The following is a 17,618-nucleotide window of genomic DNA, read 5'->3' as shown; positions in this document are numbered from 1 at the left end:
ACACATTAAAGTTCTCCGGGACTAGAAAGCTTTCTGGTGACTTTTGATTTTCATTTCTGCTTTAATTCTTTACCGTGTACTAATAATTTATGAATAGACGATTTTGGCCTTAGAGAACAAATATCACCTAGAGGGAAATATACAAAAGAGAAAAATATGCCAGAATCAGAAGAACCAAAGAGTCAAGTTCATCTATTCTTGAATGAAGAGGATAAGACTGAGGAAGCTAAAACGAAGTTCACAGACATAGAGGAATGTACATACCTGAACAAGAATGCTGGATCCTCGGACCAAAATGAACCCATGACGTGTGATTGTTACGAGGACTGGGATTCAGATTTAGAGAAGAATATGGCTTGTGGAGAAGATTCGGACTGTATTAATAGAGTGACATCCGTAGAATGTATTAACAGACATTGTAACTGTGGTAAGAATTGCCAAAACCAAAGGTTTCAAAAAAAACAATATTCAAAAGTTAGCGTTTTCCAAACTGAGTTAAAAGGATATGGACTCAGGGCTGATGAATCTATAAATGAACTGGGATTTATTTATGAATATATTGGTGAAGTAATTGATGAAGTGGCATTCAGAAAGAGAATGGCTGCCTATGATGAGAAAAACTTCAAACATTTTTATTTCATGATGTTGAAAAAAGACTCCTTTATCGACGCTACCTTAAAGGGCTCTTTGGCTCGTTTCTGTAATCACTCTTGCAATCCAAATGCGTATGTGGATAAATGGGTTGTAGGTGATAAATTAAGAATGGGCATTTTCGCCAAACGTCATATTTTGAAGGGAGAGGAAATTACTTTCGATTATAACGTGGATAGATATGGAGCTCAGTCACAGCCATGTTATTGCGGGGAGCCAAACTGTATCAAATGGATGGGCGGAAAGACACAGACAGATGCTGCTCTTTTGTTGCCAGATGGTATATCTGAAGCACTTGGAGTTACCTCCAAACAAGAGAGGCAATGGTTGAAAGAAAACAAGCATTTAAGATCTAAGCAACAAGAGGATGATTCCATAATAAACGAGCAATTTGTGAAGTCAATTGAAGTTACTCCTATGAGTGAACAAGATGTCTCAAAGGTTATGGGATCTCTTATGCGGTCTCAAGACTATTACATTGTTGAAAAGCTAGTAGAAAGAATTTATCTAACTAATGATTCTGCCATCAATTCCACTATCATTAGGTTTCATGGTTATAAGACGTTATCTAAAGTCATTACCAATTACAAAGACAAAGATGATATTGTTAAAATGATATTAGTAATTTTATCTAAGTGGCCCCGAGTAACTAGGAACAAAATTTCCTCGTCTCAAATTGAGGACGTCGTGAAGGATTTGAACGCAAACACGGGAAATGAAGAAATAAAACAACTTTCTTCTAGTCTATTGGGAGAGTGGAGTAAATTGCAAATGGCCTATAGGATACCGAAAAATGAGAGGAAGAATGATTCGCCTGCTTTGTATGGAAGAGGAGGAAGATCACCTAGTCCTGAAAGATCCACAACTCCTCAGGAAGAGCCTTTGCCAGAAGGTTGGGAAATGGGCTTCGACCCAAATACTCAAAATAACTATTACTTTCATAGAGAACTTAATTTATCTCGTTGGGATAGGCCCACCAACACAGTCCCTAAAGCGCCAAAGGGACCTCGAGCAGAAGTGAAGCGGCCTCCCAAGAAATCGTTTCAGGAAGAGGAATTAGCTCGAAGAGAGGAGGAAAGGGTAAAAAAGGAAAAAGAGGACCAGTTCAAGGAGATGCAGCAAAAAGAAAAATATTTGCAAGAGTTGATTTTGCAAAGTCAACGAGAAGCTGAGGAAAAGAAGCAACTTGAAGAAAAGTTGAAATTAGAGAGGAGAGAAAAAAAGAAGGAGAAATTAAAAAGGAAAAAAATGGTATCGAAATCTTCATCTACATCACTGTCTTCGTCGACTTCAGCCGAGCAAAGATGGACTAAGCTTTTCGCTAAGCATATTCCAAATCTAATTAAGAAGCATGAAAAGGAGATTGGAAGAGATAATTTGAAAGGCTGTGCGAGAGATCTTGTAAAGATTTTGGTTCAGAAAGAAATCAAAAAAGACGCCAAACCGCCAGACGAGTTGGACAATCATAAGTTGAAGAAGCTCAAAGATTTTTCCAAGGGCTTTATGGAGAAATTTTTGGTAAAGTATAAAGCTAAACGTGAGAACAAAAAGCGTTCACATGAGTCAGTCACTCCTGACGAGGAGGCGCTGAAAAAATTGAAATCTTAATATTACAAGAAGAAGTGATTGGATGCAATAGTATATAAACAAGTAAATAATAAATAAAATACTAGATAGACAGAATGAAATTCTTTAAGAATTATTAATGGTCAACTCAACAGTCCAGCTCTAATAAGGCAGGTAAATTTTCCATCTTTTCTGACCCATAAATGATCTGATAGGTAGCTTCAAACAATGGGTATTGATCGGTTTCGTTTACTGTAGCTAATAATTCGTGAACTTCTTTAGCAGTAATCAAACCCTGACAAGATTGTCCATTCAATAATTCTTTTTCAGCGGCTTCACCAGAGTCACCAGTCTTTGCCATATGCCTTCCGACCTTAACATTTCTACCTCCAGAGCAAGTTGTTATCAAATCCGCCACTCCAGCAGACTCAGTAGTGAACGTAGATGCTTCAGATTGAGGGAAAAACCTAGTGGAGAATCTAATAGTCTCCAGTAACCCAATTCTCATAACTGCAGCCTTAGCATTGTCACCCCACCCTAAACCTTCGACGAAACCTGCTGTCAAGGCAACGATATTCTTTAAAGCACCCGCAACTGAAACACCGGCAACGTCGTCAATAACGTTAACATGAAAATAAGGTCTATGAAAAGCAGTTTTCAAAACTGACTTGTCGATATCTTTTCCATGGCCCTTGAAGTCAGCAGGTATAGGATAGGCAACAGTGGTCTCAGACCACTTTCCTCTTGCAACTTCAGGAGCCAAATTAGCACCAGACAAGGCACCACACTGAATACCTAAATTTTCAGTTATGTAAGTAGATAATAACTTACAGCCTTGTGGAGTAACCTCTAAACCCTTTAAACAGGAGATTGCTCTGGTAGTTGGTTTCAAGTGACCTTTCAATTTGACGCACACTGTACGCAAAAACTGATGGGGCAAATTAAATACCAATAAATCAGCACCTTCTGCAGCCTTGACAATATCAGGCTCAGCAACTAAGTTAGATGGTAAAGTAACGCCTGGTAAATATTTGACATTCTCGTGCTTGTTGTTTATTATGTCGGTAAGGTTAGTACCGTCGATTTTCTCTTGAAAAACCCACATCCTTACATCCTTTTCAAAGACCTTGGGATTTTCCGAAGTATTCTCTGCCAATACCTTAGCGATAGTGGTTCCCCAATTCCCTGATCCAATGACTGCCACTCTGAATGGCTTGTCTGCACATACATCATGAAAAGCAGATAAAGGTCTTGGTGTTAAAATGTTTGCCAACTGATTCAATCTTTGACCAGCACTGCTCATCTTGATCCTTTATAATTTAATAATCTTTCTGGCAATTTCTATAATATGCTGCCGCCTAAAGAATTTCACTTCTAAGCGCTTATATGTTATTTAAACTTTGTAAGTCTTAATTATCCTCTTTGTTAGCTATTCTAGGAGTCAACGGTAGTCCTTAAAAATACCTCTTTATCTTCCTAATATAAATACAAATGATTGAATTTGTTTCAAGGGTACTTCTCAGAAACTTTTGGTTGTCCGTCTTCCTTATATAGATTTTGACTCATATGACGGATGGCCGATGAGCGAATCACCATAACCGAGGGCTATGGATAGATAAACGCTTCAGTTTTATGGCTAAAATAGTTAGGAACAAAAAACTATGTATTAAAATGGGACCGTACCAATAGTCCATAAATATTACAGTTATCTAACAAGATGAATTTGACTTGTCCGTTCAGTTTATAAGCTCTTACTTCTTCAAATGTCTCGTGCGACGTTCTTCGAAATCAGGGCCGGTGAATTCTGTTGTTCCAACGTCTTCCTCGGTGACGAGTCATTGCGGCGAGATTATCCACTGATCCGAATAGTTATTCCGACGCTAGCCTTACACAAACGGTCAGGCCGCGATAGCGACTTTTGGGTATAAAGAATGAGGTACAGCTATGCAACTGATACCATCTCTTCTCAGTTAAAAAAAGCATAGAATAGTAAAGCTCTATCAACTGGAGATAATGTTGTAATCTCTCTCAAATGGAATGAATCGACCTTGGAAGGAGGTCATGTGCTCATCGCCGGATATCTACATCTACTTTTATCTATGTTGTACTCATTACTTCATTGGTAAAATATATTACACTGGCGATCATTATAAAAGATCAGTACAAATTGAAACGTATATCAAATAGGAAATAGGACTTTGTCCAGTAATTTGATATAATATATTTCTTTGAAAAATGGCGTCCAGCCAAACAGTTGTTGCAAAAGTTGAAGAATACTTTGAAATGCTACTCTCATTTAGATGAAGTCTTCGTGATATGTTAAAAAAGAATAAGTAATCGTTGGTATTTTGATACAAAAAATGGCTGACACGATAGTCATTTTAAAAACGACTGAAGATCAACTGAACAACTATTTAACAAAAACAAAATGGATGGTATCATGGATCCCATTGTGAACGGTACTGCATTTGAATTCTGTAAATTAGAGATAATATAAAGAAGTTCCATATAAGCTTCACTTAATGTGAAAGATCAACCTGCTGCTTGATTAAGTCGTATACCATTTCTTTATATGGCCGGAAAGACATTCCAAGAATATTTTTGGCTTTGGAATTGTCCAACTTGATACTATGTATCGACTTGAAGTTCCCAAACTTCCATTCTTTGTCAGGAAAATCCGTCTTTGCGACATCAATAGCTTCATTATATTCGAACTTACGTCCACTATCCAAAAGAAATCTTTGATTTCCCTTTATGTTTGGATCGAGAGCTTTTGCGTGTGCTTCGGCAACGTCTAACACATGCACTGCTTGAGCATGCATAGAAGATTTCTGCCCGTATTTCAACAAACTCCATATGAATTGGTTGGACCCTGACAAGGGATCACCTTTTCGTTGAAGCACAGTGGGCCCAAATATGTACGTCGGTAGAAGTGTGATGAAATCGAATGAGGGGCTTTCACTTTCCACGTATCTCCAAAGTGCTTTCTCTGCGAGTGTTTTCGATACTACATAAGGCGAATATGGGTCAGACTTTCTGAATTTAAATTGATCAGTCAATTCAGCTTTTGACCAGGACAGTTCATTGAGTGGCTTATCACTTCTTGGGCGATCAAAAAGAGTTGCGTAAGACGACGTGGATACAACTCTTTTAATATTTTTATGCTCCTTCGATGCCTTTAAAATACTAGTAGTTATATTGACCGCAGGTTTGATCATATCTGCAAGATATGATTCTGAGTTTCGTGGTGTAGGTGTAGCAAGATGCATAACATAGTCAACATCGTGCAAATGTGGAGTGAATGTTGAAGGATCTTCAAAGCTTTCAGCTGATTTAACAATTTCCAAATTGTTGATTAGACCGATATCACTGTAGTGACTCTTAAACAAACCAACTTGAGCAGGTTTTCTTAAAATTATTTTAACCTTATACCCTGTTTTCAACAAATTATCAGTCACGCTTTGACCTACGAAGCTACTTGCTCCTGTAATAAATACCTTTTTCGACATTGAATATATCTTGTTATAATAATTTGCAATGTATAATGCAATTCATATTATTGCTAATTTTTCGGATTTCAGCTAAATTAAGCTATGAGCAAAAAGAAACTATAAATGCATCAGATCCATTTTATTTTGGTATTTTTATGATTTGTGGTGATAAAGGATTAAAGAACCTTTTCAATTCTCCGTTCAATAGATTCTGCGTAAGCAGCACATGATCCTCTTTCCTCAGAATTAGAAATAACAGCAATTATCAGCTATCTTATGATATTACTATCTGAACGATATATTAGAGAACCCAAAAAAAAATGACATTGAAAGATTGATTCCTTCTTATTAGCAGACATTACAGAGACTTCCTGAAACTGTTATAAGATACTCGAAAAACAATTAACCATTATTTCCTTGAACCAGTCTCATTTTGTGCTTCCAGCCATCTGTAATGATGCATAAGCATTAATAACATATTTATCATCTCTATGTACCTTCAGATCTAATCTGACATACAATTTAAAACTACAGAGCCGCTTCGCTCAATTAAAACGAACACGGACTCATCTCTTATCAATTATCTAACTCTAGATAAGAGTGCGACTCAAGTCAGGGGCATCCTTCAGAACATATGATGAGGGCCCAATATAAATTTGGACTAGCAAGATACAGTGTCATTTCGAGTTCGGGAAGGGTGAGTGAGAACTCATAAACATAGCAGTTTTAAAATGCGTGAACTACAGCCTACTATTTTCAATAATTTGCAATATTAGATAAGGCTGTTTGGCCATACTGTACAAAAGAATCAATAAAAAGATGAAGTGAAACATTAAGGAAAGCTTATAAATTAAGCTCAATAATAGCTATCAAATTGTGAAATTAGCGACAAATAGGTTCACATAAAAGACTAGCTGGAAGTTAAAGTGATGTTTAATTCTCATCCAGTTTCGTGAAAAGCACTATTATGGATGCTTCGACAACCTTGAGCTATCATCATAACTTCAGCTGATGGCAAAAATTAGAGAACTCTGAGAATTAAGTCATAAATAACTCAATATAGCATGTATATATCACTGACTGAAATAAAAATATATCGAGATTCCCTTGTCCACTTTCGAAAAATATTCTGAGCGGTGACATATGCATCACTCTGAGGGAAAATGTTTGCGCTATCATCTTGAAAGCTCATTTTACAGCGTAACCAGCTGCAATTCTTAATGATAGAACATCTTATGCAATAATAATTGATTAAAACAGTCACGGTTCCTAAAATGGCGGTTAAGAAGTTTTCTGCTGATGCAAATAATCTAGATTATCACTATAGAGCTTTTTCTGTGCATTTCTTTTACACGTGAGAGTGCCCCAGTGCCTCTTTAATGCATCCTTTCTAGCGAAGCCCTTGCCACATCTGTCACATATGTTTGGAGGTATAACCAAGTGCTGCTTCTCATGTCTCTTTAAATCTGAAGATCGCCTAAAAGACATTGAACACTTCTTGCATAAGAACTTTCTAGTCTCATTAAGAAGCTGTGAATCTGACTGCTCCAGATCTGTAAGCCCTCCAGCATTTTGAGGTTCTGCTGCAGGCTCTTTAAGTTGGAGAGGTTGTCCCACCAAGAAATTCCATCCTTGGTTATTCGAATTTGAAGGATGATTCGGCAGAGACTGATGAGGTCGGGAAGATGGCGAGGGTCTTGCATCGTTCATAAATATATCGTTACTAAAATTTGGAAACTGTTCGTAAAAGTCTTGAATCATAAGCTGGCCCCTCTCATTGGATTGTATCAAATTGGATTTGCTGATCGGGTTTCCATGAGGCGAAGAAGCATATTGCAACCTCTGCAATAGATCCTGTATAGTCGGATCAACTACCGTTGATCCATGTTCACTTGCATTCTTTGCAGTCGCTACTAAAGCTTCCCTAGCTAATCTTAAAAATCGCTCGTCTTCGTCGCTATCATTCTCTCCCGTAGTACCACTAGTTGCTCCTTTGATCGGATTGTCATTTATACCAAATTGCAGTTCCAGACGCAGCTGCTTCAGATTGAATTGTTCTTTGCCTCCACTTGTTTGTGGAGGATAATATGCCGCTCGATCGAGATTAGAGTTCGATCCAACTGTGGTTGATTCTCTTTGGTTCGACAAAAGGAAATTGACATCCGTGTCATATTTTGATCTTGGTGGCGATGTAGCGCTCAATGGTCCAGGAGTGGAAAACATTGGAAAATCTATTCTTTCGTTAGTCGTATTATAACTGTGTGGCCCAGATGAATGTTCTTGGACACCAGAAATATCTGAATTTGATTGTTCAGTTTGCTTATGTCTGCGAATATAAGGTCCTCCACGATTGCTCATGGACCTTTATTCTTCCTAAGGTATACTTTATTTAAATTGGTAATTGACCAAAAAAAGGTTCCCGTTGATCAATCAATTCTCAAAATTTTACAATATTTATCTTGTTCTGGCTCATATAGGGTTAAAGTAACGCCGAGAGCCGAAATATTAGACTTTCAACTCAACGAAGGATAATTTTCGCTACTTTGTTGCTTTAATATTTAACTTTGGAAGCCTCGCCTCTTAAATAAGGGCCGCAAGATTATATTTATTAAAATACAAAACCTCGAAAGCCACAGTTGAACCCGCTGCTTGTAGTATAACAATCAACTCAAATTTTATCTTTTAACAAAGAATTCAACAAAACGCGAAATTCACTAACGGTAATAACCCTTTGATCTGAATAGGATAAAAAAACAATCAAAACTTCTCTTATTTCTAGAGTTGCCAAATATCTTGATTATTTATGTCTATCTTGATCGTGAGGAAGCGAATTCGCCTTACCCAGAATTCGCTGTTGAATTAAACTGATATGGTGTCTTGTATTACTAACCAGTAACCCTTTCTCAATGTAGCCGTACGTTGGAAATATTGCTCCAGAAGACTTTTTGCCGTGCTAGATGAGGAACCGTACGTAATTATTGCGAAATATCAACATGATTAAGAGCAATCACGTTACTTTGACTAATTTCCTTCACAAAAGGAGAGACACTTCATGCCGCAATTTAGACACTTTTTCATGTCACACTTGTCACGGGATCTGGCTTCAAATGACGAGTGACACGAATATAATAAACTATGGTGATTATGGATTGTTTCTAGTACAAGCAACAAATATCCTAATTTGTCAAAGTAGGATAAATCATTAGTTCTTTGAATTCAATTTTTAGGGTTCTTAGATTTATTTTTATGATGAGTGGTAAGGAGATTAGAAGTGAGGAGAGCTATCAATCACTTATTTTGATGATACCTGTATGAACACAACATCTGGCTAAGCTTAAATGGTACCTTTTTTCCCATAGTATTTTAAGAAAGCTCATTTCTAAATGTTAAGGTGCTATTGTGATTAGACACCGGACTTTTACTACACCGCATTGGTTGAAGACATGTAAAATATAGATAAGCTTTTTACATAATGAACTCTCAGCCATTTCAGTCATCTGTATCCGAGTATTTCATATAATTGTAAAAAGACCATTACTCTTTCCAGCGATATCTTGAAGGCTATCAGAAGAAGTTCGTTAGTCGGCTCAAAGCGTCTTTGCGGCTCCGATGGTGTGCACATTGGTTCTCGATTGAATCTCTCCATAATAAATTTTATCCATATTTGATGGGAGACTTTCAAAATTATCAATTATTAGTTAAAGATGGCGTACCAGGATCTTCCATCCCGTCAAAAATCACAGAGACTAATTAACAAAATGAGACTGAACCGTAATCGGTTTCAACAATTCAGACAAAAAGCCAAAAATATTAATAATATTAATGAGTTACTTCCAGGTTTGAATGATATTAGTGATGCGTTCGAAGCGTTACCACAAGATTTGATAAAATACTTTACATTGTTGAAGGAAATAGATGCCAAGTGTATAAATACTTTTCCGAGGATAAACAGTTTGATTAGCAAATACATTGCAAACTTACATTCTACAAACGAGGATCCTGATTCAGTGAAGGTTGATAACTTGTCACGAATGAAGAACAAAATTAATGAGATCATCCCATGCCTCGAAGAAAAAATGCATGTTACTTCTGTAGCATCAGATCTCATGAGTAAGCACTTGTTTAGAATCAACAACGATTATAAGTTGATTGTGCAAAATAACGAAATTCCTGAATCAATAAGAATTGGACCCTTGAACCATCCGGCCATGATCATGGACTCCTCTTCTCCATCTGATGTTGCGAACCCAAACAGATCTGCTCAGAGTCAAAGGAGTGAAAGCAGGCGAGAAGCTTTGGCCGCTAGAAAGGCGAATAAGGAAAGCGATGATACCGACAAGAGAAAGAAAGTTAAGGACCCGACACCCGAAAATAAATCCAGTAGTCAATCCAACACAGGTAAAAAGAGATCAAGAAAAGATACCGAGGAGGTTTCGCGGTCAGGAACACCAGTTGGCCAACCAAGCAAGAAGAGAACGAATAAAATAAGGACAGACGAAGGTTCATCTAATACGGCCCATCAAAACAGTAATAAAAATACATTGGGCTCCAGTAACTCCAATAGCAATGAACCCACATACTGCTATTGTAACCAGGTGTCTTTTGGAGAGATGGTGGGTTGCGATGGTGACGATTGCAAAAGAGAGTGGTTCCATCTTCCGTGCATTGGATTTAAAAACCCTCCAAAAGGTAAGTGGTATTGTGACGACTGCCTAGTCAAGATGAAGACCTTAAAGAAGATTTAAATAATGTTAATACTTAATCAAAAGCTGGTATTCTTTGAATTCCTTATGATCGCATTCTGTTCTCAACAATAGTAGACATTTTGAAAAATTAGCTCGCTACTGTGTTGAGGTAGTCTATCTCATGACAACTATCTGATTACTATAATATGGATGGCAACGAGTATTCCACTTTTCTTTTTTTATTTTAACTCTGCCTCTTCGTCTCGAACGCTTGCTGCTATAAAAATATTCAAATGTGCCAGCCTCTCCCGTCGTCTAGAGTTGCCGGCATCTAGATAGTCGACCCTTATTTTTGACCCGCAAGAAACATAGATATTACAAGAGTACAAGTTTCCTCCTTATCTCCTACTTTTAAAGACTAAAAGAACTCTATCTTACCATAAAGTGTTTCTCGCCTGTCGCTCGTTTAGATAGCAACGATTACAGTACACATACCGGAAAAAGTTTTATCAAAAGCAAAAAAACGAGAAGTACTTAAAGGGCCATTAGCTAAAAAGTTTAAGTTATTTCACACAACATGTTGAAGGAATATAAATTAGTTGTCGTCGGAGGCGGTGGTGTTGGTAAATCAGCTTTGACAATTCAATTGATCCAATCTCATTTCGTTGATGAATATGACCCTACTATTGAGGATTCATATAGAAAGCAGTGCACTGTTGATGGTGAGCAAGTGATGCTTGACGTCTTGGACACAGCAGGACAAGAAGAATACAGTGCCATGAGAGAGCAATATATGAGGACTGGAGAAGGGTTTCTCCTTGTTTACTCAATCACGTCGAGAAATTCGCTCGAGGAATTGCAATCGTTTTATGAGCAAATCCAAAGAGTCAAGGACTCTGAAATCGTACCAGTTCTTGTTGTTGGAAACAAATGTGACTTGGAAATAGAAAGACAAGTTAGCTATGAGGAAGGATTGAGTTTAGCAAAATCCTTTAATTGTTCATTTCTTGAAACATCTGCCAAACAGAGAATTAATGTTGAAGAAGCATTCTATGATTTAGTAAGATCAGTCAGAGACGAAAACAAAAGACAAACAGAACAAGAATCTTCCAAAAAAGCAGCTGGTGGAGCCACTTCTTCAGGAAAAGACAATGAAGCCACTGGTGGAGCTACGAATACACCAACTTCTAAAAATAACTCATCGAGCCAGAACAATAATAACCTGAATGGAAAAGCTAACTCACAACTGGCAAAAAGATCACAGCAAGCTACATCAAATCAAGGTTCTGAAGGTAAAGAAAAGTCTGGTTGTTGTGTAATTGTTTAGAGTTCGAAGACGACTTTAAAAATGACGTCAGACGTATGTAATTTTATCTACAAATAAATCCACTACTTAGTTGAAAATCAATGGAACGCTTTTGGCGAAGAGCTAACAAAGTTTGTTTCTTTGAATCAAGGCTTGCTCGACAGCTTCAATTAATAAAATGAAAAACAAGGAAATGCAATATTAAACTTGCAAATATATAGTCTCCAAATGCTCTCTCCGGTGTAACAATCTTGAACGGAACTTCATCAGTAGCTGTATTATCTTCAGAGCTTTTAGTAGCGGGAGAAGTTGCATCTTGCTTCACGTTAATTTGTAATCTCAAACTGACTGTAAGTACAAACTGGCCCACACAACTTATGAATCCACCTAAGAAGGCATTGAAAGGAAAATTTCCCACAAGTATGACATAAACAAATTGTAGGACCCCTAATAGAACTAAAAAAGAAAGATATACATCCACTAAGATTAATTTTGGTGTCAACTCTTTTACGTGGTCTTTATATGATGATTGTAAAGCCAACACGAAATCTTTCAAAGAACCTGAAATTTTTTTGGACGGAGACAAAGACTTGCTTGCCTTTTTCAAGTCCTTTTTTATATTCTCCTTCTGAGCAATATCCTTCTTAGCCATCTTTTATCTAAAGACAAGTATTTCACTTCTTTGACGTGTTTAATTCTATGGCCGCTTTTAACTTTGTACAACGTTTGTGTAACTATCAAGCTCAATTGAAATATCAGCTTTTCCCTTTTTCTAGACACGAACTAGCTATTGTATTTAGAGGTGCACGATAGGTAGCCTTGTCGTACTAGTGACTTTGTTGCCTTGAAATGGATGATCAAGTGCCGAAAGGTACTGATTCGGCTCCTGGTGAATCAGAAACTAAAAATTTAAAGAAAATTACAAAACCACCGACGGTAAGAATAATACCTCCGTTAAACTTCTGCCCAGTAGAAAGGCAACTTTACAGATCAGGGCAGCCATCTGTAATTAACCAGTCTTTCATCAAGGAGCTCAATTTGAAAACCATATTGTGGCTAGCAACAGAAGAACCTCAGGATGATTTCTTGGAGTTCTGCCAACAGCACAATATAAATATTGACTTTACAGGGATAATAAATGAATATAATTACCAAAGCGTGAATCCGTGGGATGCTCTTGGAGACGCAACGATTAAAAAAGCTCTCGAATTGATATGTGATAGAGAAAACTATCCTTTGTTAGTTTGCTGTGGAATGGGAAGACATCGTACGGGTACTGTAATTGGCTGTTTACGGCGTATCCAAGGCTGGAACTTAGCAAGTGTCAGCGAAGAGTATAGAAGGTTTACTGGAGCGAAAGGTGGAAGAATCTTAGTTGAATTATTGATTGAAAGCTTTGACATCAGGTCCATAGAAGTAAATCCAGAAAAATTGCCTGATTGGTTAAAGTGAGTGATCTTTGAAATATAATGCATGAAGAATATGAACAATGTCTTTGGAAATTTAGTATACCTTTTAATAAATCCATAAGAATATCTCTTTTTTGGCTTTTCTTGGAATCGCCCTCTTCGGAAATCTTTCAAGGTCTCTTCCATTTAATCAATTTTATAGCATTATTTCACATTAAGTTTCAATCGGACTCTTGATTGCTATCTATTGGCTGCATTTACCGTTTCTATTCGTAGGCACTATCGGATTCGAATTATGTAACGCGTGCACACTAACCCTTTTTGTTTCTCAAATTTGGATTCCCTCCCTCCTTAAGGGATCTATACTTAAGTCTAACAAGATTAACGGTAAACATCAGAGGAATCTGTTCATCGTTTGGGTCATTAAAGGTATTGCTAGAAAATTTGATTGAAGTTCTTGCAAGAAAGGTTTTATATTTTAGTAGCTTGAAACAACTTTGGTTATCATAATTTTGCCTCTGAGAGTCTAAGAAAAGAGAAGAATAAACGAACCGAAAGAATGGCAGGAACATGTATTACAACTGTTAAGATTATCGGGGTCTCTTCTTTGGGATTACTAACGGCGTCTTTGTCTTATCAGACAGTGAAGAGAACTCCTAAATTAATTGACGAGTTGACTTTCAAAGTCACCACATTAACTAATAGTTACATATCTAAAATTAAGGCAATAGTTTTGAACACTCTGATCTTGAATACAACTTTGGCAGGTATTGCCTCCAGTTTATTCGCTATGGCTTTCAAATGTTCACCTAAGGCAGAGAAACATCCCTACCTTATATATTCTGCCATTGGAAGTGCAATGACGATCGGAAGTGTTTGGTTCAAAGGATACAAGAGTGGGATGTCTTTGTTAAGAAGACCAAAAATCAAGGCAGTTGCAAAAGCTCAGCCGATTTCTGAGAAGCCAAAAGCTCGTGACGATGAAGAGGAATCTCAACTTAGTAAATCTTATATTCATGTTTCAGACGAAGATTCTACTTCCACGACCCCTTCTCCTGTCTCATCAACTCCAGGATCACCAAGGAATCAACCGATCGCTGATAATGAAGCTGAGGAAGCTGCAATAGAAGATGAAGTTGAGAATGCTTTAACTAAAAAGGAATACATTAATGACTTAAAGGAAATCAATTCGTCGTATTTTGTTGGATCTATTTTTTCAGGGGTTGCTTTATTCGTCTCGGTAATTGGTTTGATTGGTGACTTCTATTTCTAATGAGAGTCTGAAAATATTATACTGGTTTTACTTACATCTTTATTATTTTTATTACTTTAACTTAAGGGTTGCTAATGTTTTATTTGTTTCTCTTTGTTCCAAATGTCATGATGCTTTACACATTGCACTAGTCGACGTAGATCTGAGACATATGCTCACAAAGGTTATGTGTTATATGTTTCCTTATCTCATGTGATTGCTGATAAAGGACTAGTTTTAAGCGTTGATTGCTCCCAAAGTATATCAGGCTTGATATATTCTCTCTCTCCATCATTTTAAGTATGAATAAATGCTCTCTACAACACTAATTTGAGTATCTAATATCTACATTGGAAAACGACGGATCTCGCCGTTTGTTTCTTAAATATAGAGTAATTATATAACGGCGCTAAACGTCTATGACTATACGATTCAGAAGCAAGTGGCTGGATAAATGTCTCACATACAGGTCTTCAGGAAGAATGACCGAACTATATAAAGTCGACTATAGTCAGACATGAAATAGCCGTTTATACATCAACCGCAAATTAAGATATGTCTAGTTTCTACGATTTAAGTCCTGCTGATAAGACGAACCAGCCCTTTCCATTTTCTGAATTGAAAGGAAAGGTTGTTTTAATTGTAAATGTTGCCTCCAAATGTGGATTCACCCCTCAATATAAGGAGTTAGAAGAAGTTTACAAAAAGTATGAAGACAAAGGTTTCACTATTATTGGATTCCCATGTAATCAATTCGGTGGGCAAGAGCCAGGCTCAGCTGAAGAGATTGAGAGTTTCTGTAAGTTGAATTACGGAGTTACATTTCCTATTTTGAAAAAAATTGATGTTAATGGAAGCAAAGCAGACCCAGTCTATGAATTTTTGAAGGGTAAAAAGTCTGGTTTATTGGGATTGAATAGGATCAAGTGGAACTTCGAGAAGTTCTTGATCGACAAGGAGGGAAATGTTATTGAAAGATACAGTTCTCTCACGAAACCGAAATCATTGGAGCCTAAAATTGAGGAGTTATTGAAATAATCAATTTTGCCACCAATTTATGCTAGTCTTTGTGTTATTGTTATTAGGATTTATGGGCAAGTTACATTTGTAAAGAGATTTTGATTGTAAACAATATATAGAGTCGCTAAATAGCACCGATATGTTGATATGGGAACCGATTTAACAAAGTCTACAGGAGACGTGGCAGCCACCAGTAGGTCCGCAGCTATTGTTGTCTTTGTAGTGAGTGTAACAAGTACCGCGGCTAGAGAAAACAACAAATTCATTTGGCCCAGTAAATTTATAGGTCCTCCATGGGTTTACAAGTTCGTTAATAGTACAGCTGGACGTCGCTGTCATATCAGAACTACTAGCTCTATCATGCGATAAGTCAAGCTCCTGTGAATTACCACCACAATAACCTGCTCACAGAAAATAGTGTTATCAATTTCCAAAATAGGAAATCAATAAATTAACTAACGACTGATTGTATCCGCTTTGTGTAATTAGAAGGTCAAAGAATTCCTTCATACTAGGAGCCACCACCGTACCCCTATACATATATTCTATACCAAGCCCAAGTTAATTCAATAAAGAAGAAAATTAAGGTAGCAAACACTCTGAGTATAACAGTAGCCGAATTAAAGGAATACTTTGAATATAGTGATTCGAGGCAATAAGGTCTGACAGGAGTATATAATAGTAACTGACTGTGAAAGGTTGCGTTAGAACATACTGTGTCAAGTTCAAACCTACAGTACTGTACTACGTTGTTTTAGTCTTATCTTGATATCTCAACAAGCATTTGTTACGTGTTCGAAGTGTGATAGGTTATGACCAAAGTGAATAAGCTCAATGAGTATGCAGCCTACGAAAAGGGCCAGTTCTTGCTTAACAAGAGATATAAGCATATTTCTAAATTGCAGGAAGGATCTTTTGGAAGGGTTACGTTAGCAATAGATACCGAAACTAATGATAAGGTAGCCGTGAAAGCCATGTACAAGTCAAATGCGAAGGAGATTGCTAGACATGAAATTAAGATGTTAAGTAAATTGGGGAAAGGTGGCGAGAACATCTGTCAACTTTTAGATTCCTTTGAAACTGTGGACTTCGTAATTTTAATATTAGAGTACTGCCACAACGGGGACTTATACGATTTGATTCATTCTTCGGTGAATATATCTGCTCTTGATATTTGGAATATAGCGAAGGAGTTATCTAACGCTTTAAACTATGCGCACAGCCAAGGTGTGTACCATCGTGATATCAAGCCGGAAAATGTTTTGTTCAATGGATCTGGTAGAGTCAAACTTTGTGACTGGGGCTTGTCAACTACGAAGCGTTTCAATCAAGAGTTCAACGTCGGAACTGACAAGTATATGGCACCTGAGTGCTTTGTAAAGAGGCAGGATTTCACTTCGTACGATGCGAAGATGGCTGACTTATGGTCATTAGGAATCACTGTTCTCACGGCTGTCTTTGGAACATCTCCTTTTAAACGGCTTGGAGAATCGAAATCAGTTGAATCTGATTACAATTTTAAAACTTTTGTTCACTACAACAACCCACAGATCTTGTATGATATTTACCCTATGATGAATCAGAACTGTTACAATATTTTTATGAATTTATTGAAAACAGGTGGAGTTGAAAGTGATACCGAAAATTATAACAGAGCAATCAATTCAAGAAGTTTGGACAAATTTATCAGTGATTTACAAGATAATTGGAAGTATGGTTTAACCATCGATGAAGAATATGAATTTGAAGACGACAATGAGGTCAGCGAAAATGTTTTTGATATGGACCACGATAGTTTAGACGAATGTGTTGAGAGTCTTTCAGATTCTGAGGACTTCGAAGCTGAGAACGATAACTGTGAAATGGAACATAGATACGAATCCTCATATGTGAATATTCCCGTCAAAGAAGCTAGAGCTGCTGTGCCTTCTTTAGTGGAATCGTCTACTCTTTCTTCTACTTCCAAATCTTGGTGTGACTTGGATGATGGCGAGAGCTTAGTTCAAGTTATTGGAAATTTGTCAGTAACTGATAACAAAAAAACAGCTGAGCAAGGAAACAGTGAAAAATGTCACACTGTTCGTGTCTTAGAGCATTATTTGGGATCTGAAGAGGTTGCTTAACGATATATTTTTAGCGTATCACTTATGAATAATGAATTATGATACATTTTAACGCACATATTTCGCATATAGATGAATACAACAATTTACTTCATAGAAAACTTAACGTAGATAG

At 37.1% G+C, this 17,618-nt stretch overlaps 12 protein-coding genes across 12 annotated transcripts; 8 read left to right on the top strand and 4 right to left on the bottom strand.

The window, feature by feature from the left end:
* Nucleotides 1–156: 156 nt before the first annotated feature.
* On the top strand, nucleotides 157–2,259 carry SET2 (histone methyltransferase; the record flags this gene model as incomplete). The annotated part of the gene is made up of 1 exon (XM_062954514.1): nucleotides 157–2,259. The coding sequence occupies one exon, from the start codon at nucleotides 157–159 to the stop codon at nucleotides 2,257–2,259; it is 2,103 nt and encodes a 700-aa protein (XP_062811209.1).
* Nucleotides 2,260–2,365: 106 nt separating this feature from the next.
* GPD1 (glycerol-3-phosphate dehydrogenase (NAD(+))) lies at nucleotides 2,366–3,520 on the bottom strand (the record flags this gene model as incomplete). Its single annotated transcript, XM_062954513.1, has 1 exon — nucleotides 2,366–3,520. One exon carries the CDS (start codon nucleotides 3,518–3,520, stop codon nucleotides 2,366–2,368), a length of 1,155 nt encoding a protein of 384 aa, XP_062811208.1.
* Nucleotides 3,521–4,736: 1,216 nt separating this feature from the next.
* PRCAT00004513001 (uncharacterized protein) lies at nucleotides 4,737–5,726 on the bottom strand (the record flags this gene model as incomplete). Its single annotated transcript, XM_062954512.1, has 1 exon — nucleotides 4,737–5,726. One exon carries the CDS (start codon nucleotides 5,724–5,726, stop codon nucleotides 4,737–4,739), a length of 990 nt encoding a protein of 329 aa, XP_062811207.1.
* A 1,263-nt stretch (nucleotides 5,727–6,989) lies between these two features.
* Nucleotides 6,990–8,066, bottom strand: PRCAT00004512001 (uncharacterized protein; the record flags this gene model as incomplete). Its single annotated transcript, XM_062954511.1, has 1 exon — nucleotides 6,990–8,066. The coding sequence occupies one exon, from the start codon at nucleotides 8,064–8,066 to the stop codon at nucleotides 6,990–6,992; it is 1,077 nt and encodes a 358-aa protein (XP_062811206.1).
* A 1,346-nt stretch (nucleotides 8,067–9,412) lies between these two features.
* On the top strand, nucleotides 9,413–10,453 carry PHO23 (Pho23p; the record flags this gene model as incomplete). The annotated part of the gene is made up of 1 exon (XM_062954509.1): nucleotides 9,413–10,453. One exon carries the CDS (start codon nucleotides 9,413–9,415, stop codon nucleotides 10,451–10,453), a length of 1,041 nt encoding a protein of 346 aa, XP_062811205.1.
* A 517-nt stretch (nucleotides 10,454–10,970) lies between these two features.
* Nucleotides 10,971–11,720, top strand: RAS1 (Ras family GTPase; the record flags this gene model as incomplete). The annotated part of the gene is made up of 1 exon (XM_062954508.1): nucleotides 10,971–11,720. The coding sequence occupies one exon, from the start codon at nucleotides 10,971–10,973 to the stop codon at nucleotides 11,718–11,720; it is 750 nt and encodes a 249-aa protein (XP_062811204.1).
* Nucleotides 11,721–11,865: 145 nt separating this feature from the next.
* PRCAT00004509001 (dolichyl-diphosphooligosaccharide-protein glycotransferase) lies at nucleotides 11,866–12,351 on the bottom strand (the record flags this gene model as incomplete). Its single annotated transcript, XM_062954507.1, has 1 exon — nucleotides 11,866–12,351. The coding sequence occupies one exon, from the start codon at nucleotides 12,349–12,351 to the stop codon at nucleotides 11,866–11,868; it is 486 nt and encodes a 161-aa protein (XP_062811203.1).
* A 197-nt stretch (nucleotides 12,352–12,548) lies between these two features.
* On the top strand, nucleotides 12,549–13,151 carry OCA1 (putative tyrosine protein phosphatase; the record flags this gene model as incomplete). The annotated part of the gene is made up of 1 exon (XM_062954506.1): nucleotides 12,549–13,151. One exon carries the CDS (start codon nucleotides 12,549–12,551, stop codon nucleotides 13,149–13,151), a length of 603 nt encoding a protein of 200 aa, XP_062811202.1.
* A 516-nt stretch (nucleotides 13,152–13,667) lies between these two features.
* Nucleotides 13,668–14,381, top strand: PRCAT00004507001 (uncharacterized protein; the record flags this gene model as incomplete). Its single annotated transcript, XM_062954505.1, has 1 exon — nucleotides 13,668–14,381. One exon carries the CDS (start codon nucleotides 13,668–13,670, stop codon nucleotides 14,379–14,381), a length of 714 nt encoding a protein of 237 aa, XP_062811201.1.
* Nucleotides 14,382–14,915: 534 nt separating this feature from the next.
* On the top strand, nucleotides 14,916–15,398 carry PRCAT00004506001 (glutathione peroxidase; the record flags this gene model as incomplete). The annotated part of the gene is made up of 1 exon (XM_062954504.1): nucleotides 14,916–15,398. One exon carries the CDS (start codon nucleotides 14,916–14,918, stop codon nucleotides 15,396–15,398), a length of 483 nt encoding a protein of 160 aa, XP_062811200.1.
* A 129-nt stretch (nucleotides 15,399–15,527) lies between these two features.
* Nucleotides 15,528–15,749, top strand: PRCAT00004505001 (uncharacterized protein; the record flags this gene model as incomplete). Its single annotated transcript, XM_062954503.1, has 1 exon — nucleotides 15,528–15,749. One exon carries the CDS (start codon nucleotides 15,528–15,530, stop codon nucleotides 15,747–15,749), a length of 222 nt encoding a protein of 73 aa, XP_062811199.1.
* Nucleotides 15,750–16,192: 443 nt separating this feature from the next.
* Nucleotides 16,193–17,503, top strand: PRCAT00004504001 (uncharacterized protein; the record flags this gene model as incomplete). Its single annotated transcript, XM_062954502.1, has 1 exon — nucleotides 16,193–17,503. One exon carries the CDS (start codon nucleotides 16,193–16,195, stop codon nucleotides 17,501–17,503), a length of 1,311 nt encoding a protein of 436 aa, XP_062811198.1.
* Nucleotides 17,504–17,618: the final 115 nt, after the last annotated feature.

This window comes from Priceomyces carsonii, assembly GCF_900007245.1.
Source record: "Priceomyces carsonii strain CBS4050 genome assembly, scaffold: Debaryomyces_carsonii_scaffold_5, whole genome shotgun sequence".
In the NCBI taxonomy this organism is placed as follows: domain Eukaryota; kingdom Fungi; phylum Ascomycota; class Pichiomycetes; order Serinales; family Debaryomycetaceae; genus Priceomyces; species Priceomyces carsonii.
The sequence above is the reverse complement of the archived record's forward strand: the minus strand, read 5'-3'. Positions and strand labels throughout refer to the sequence as shown.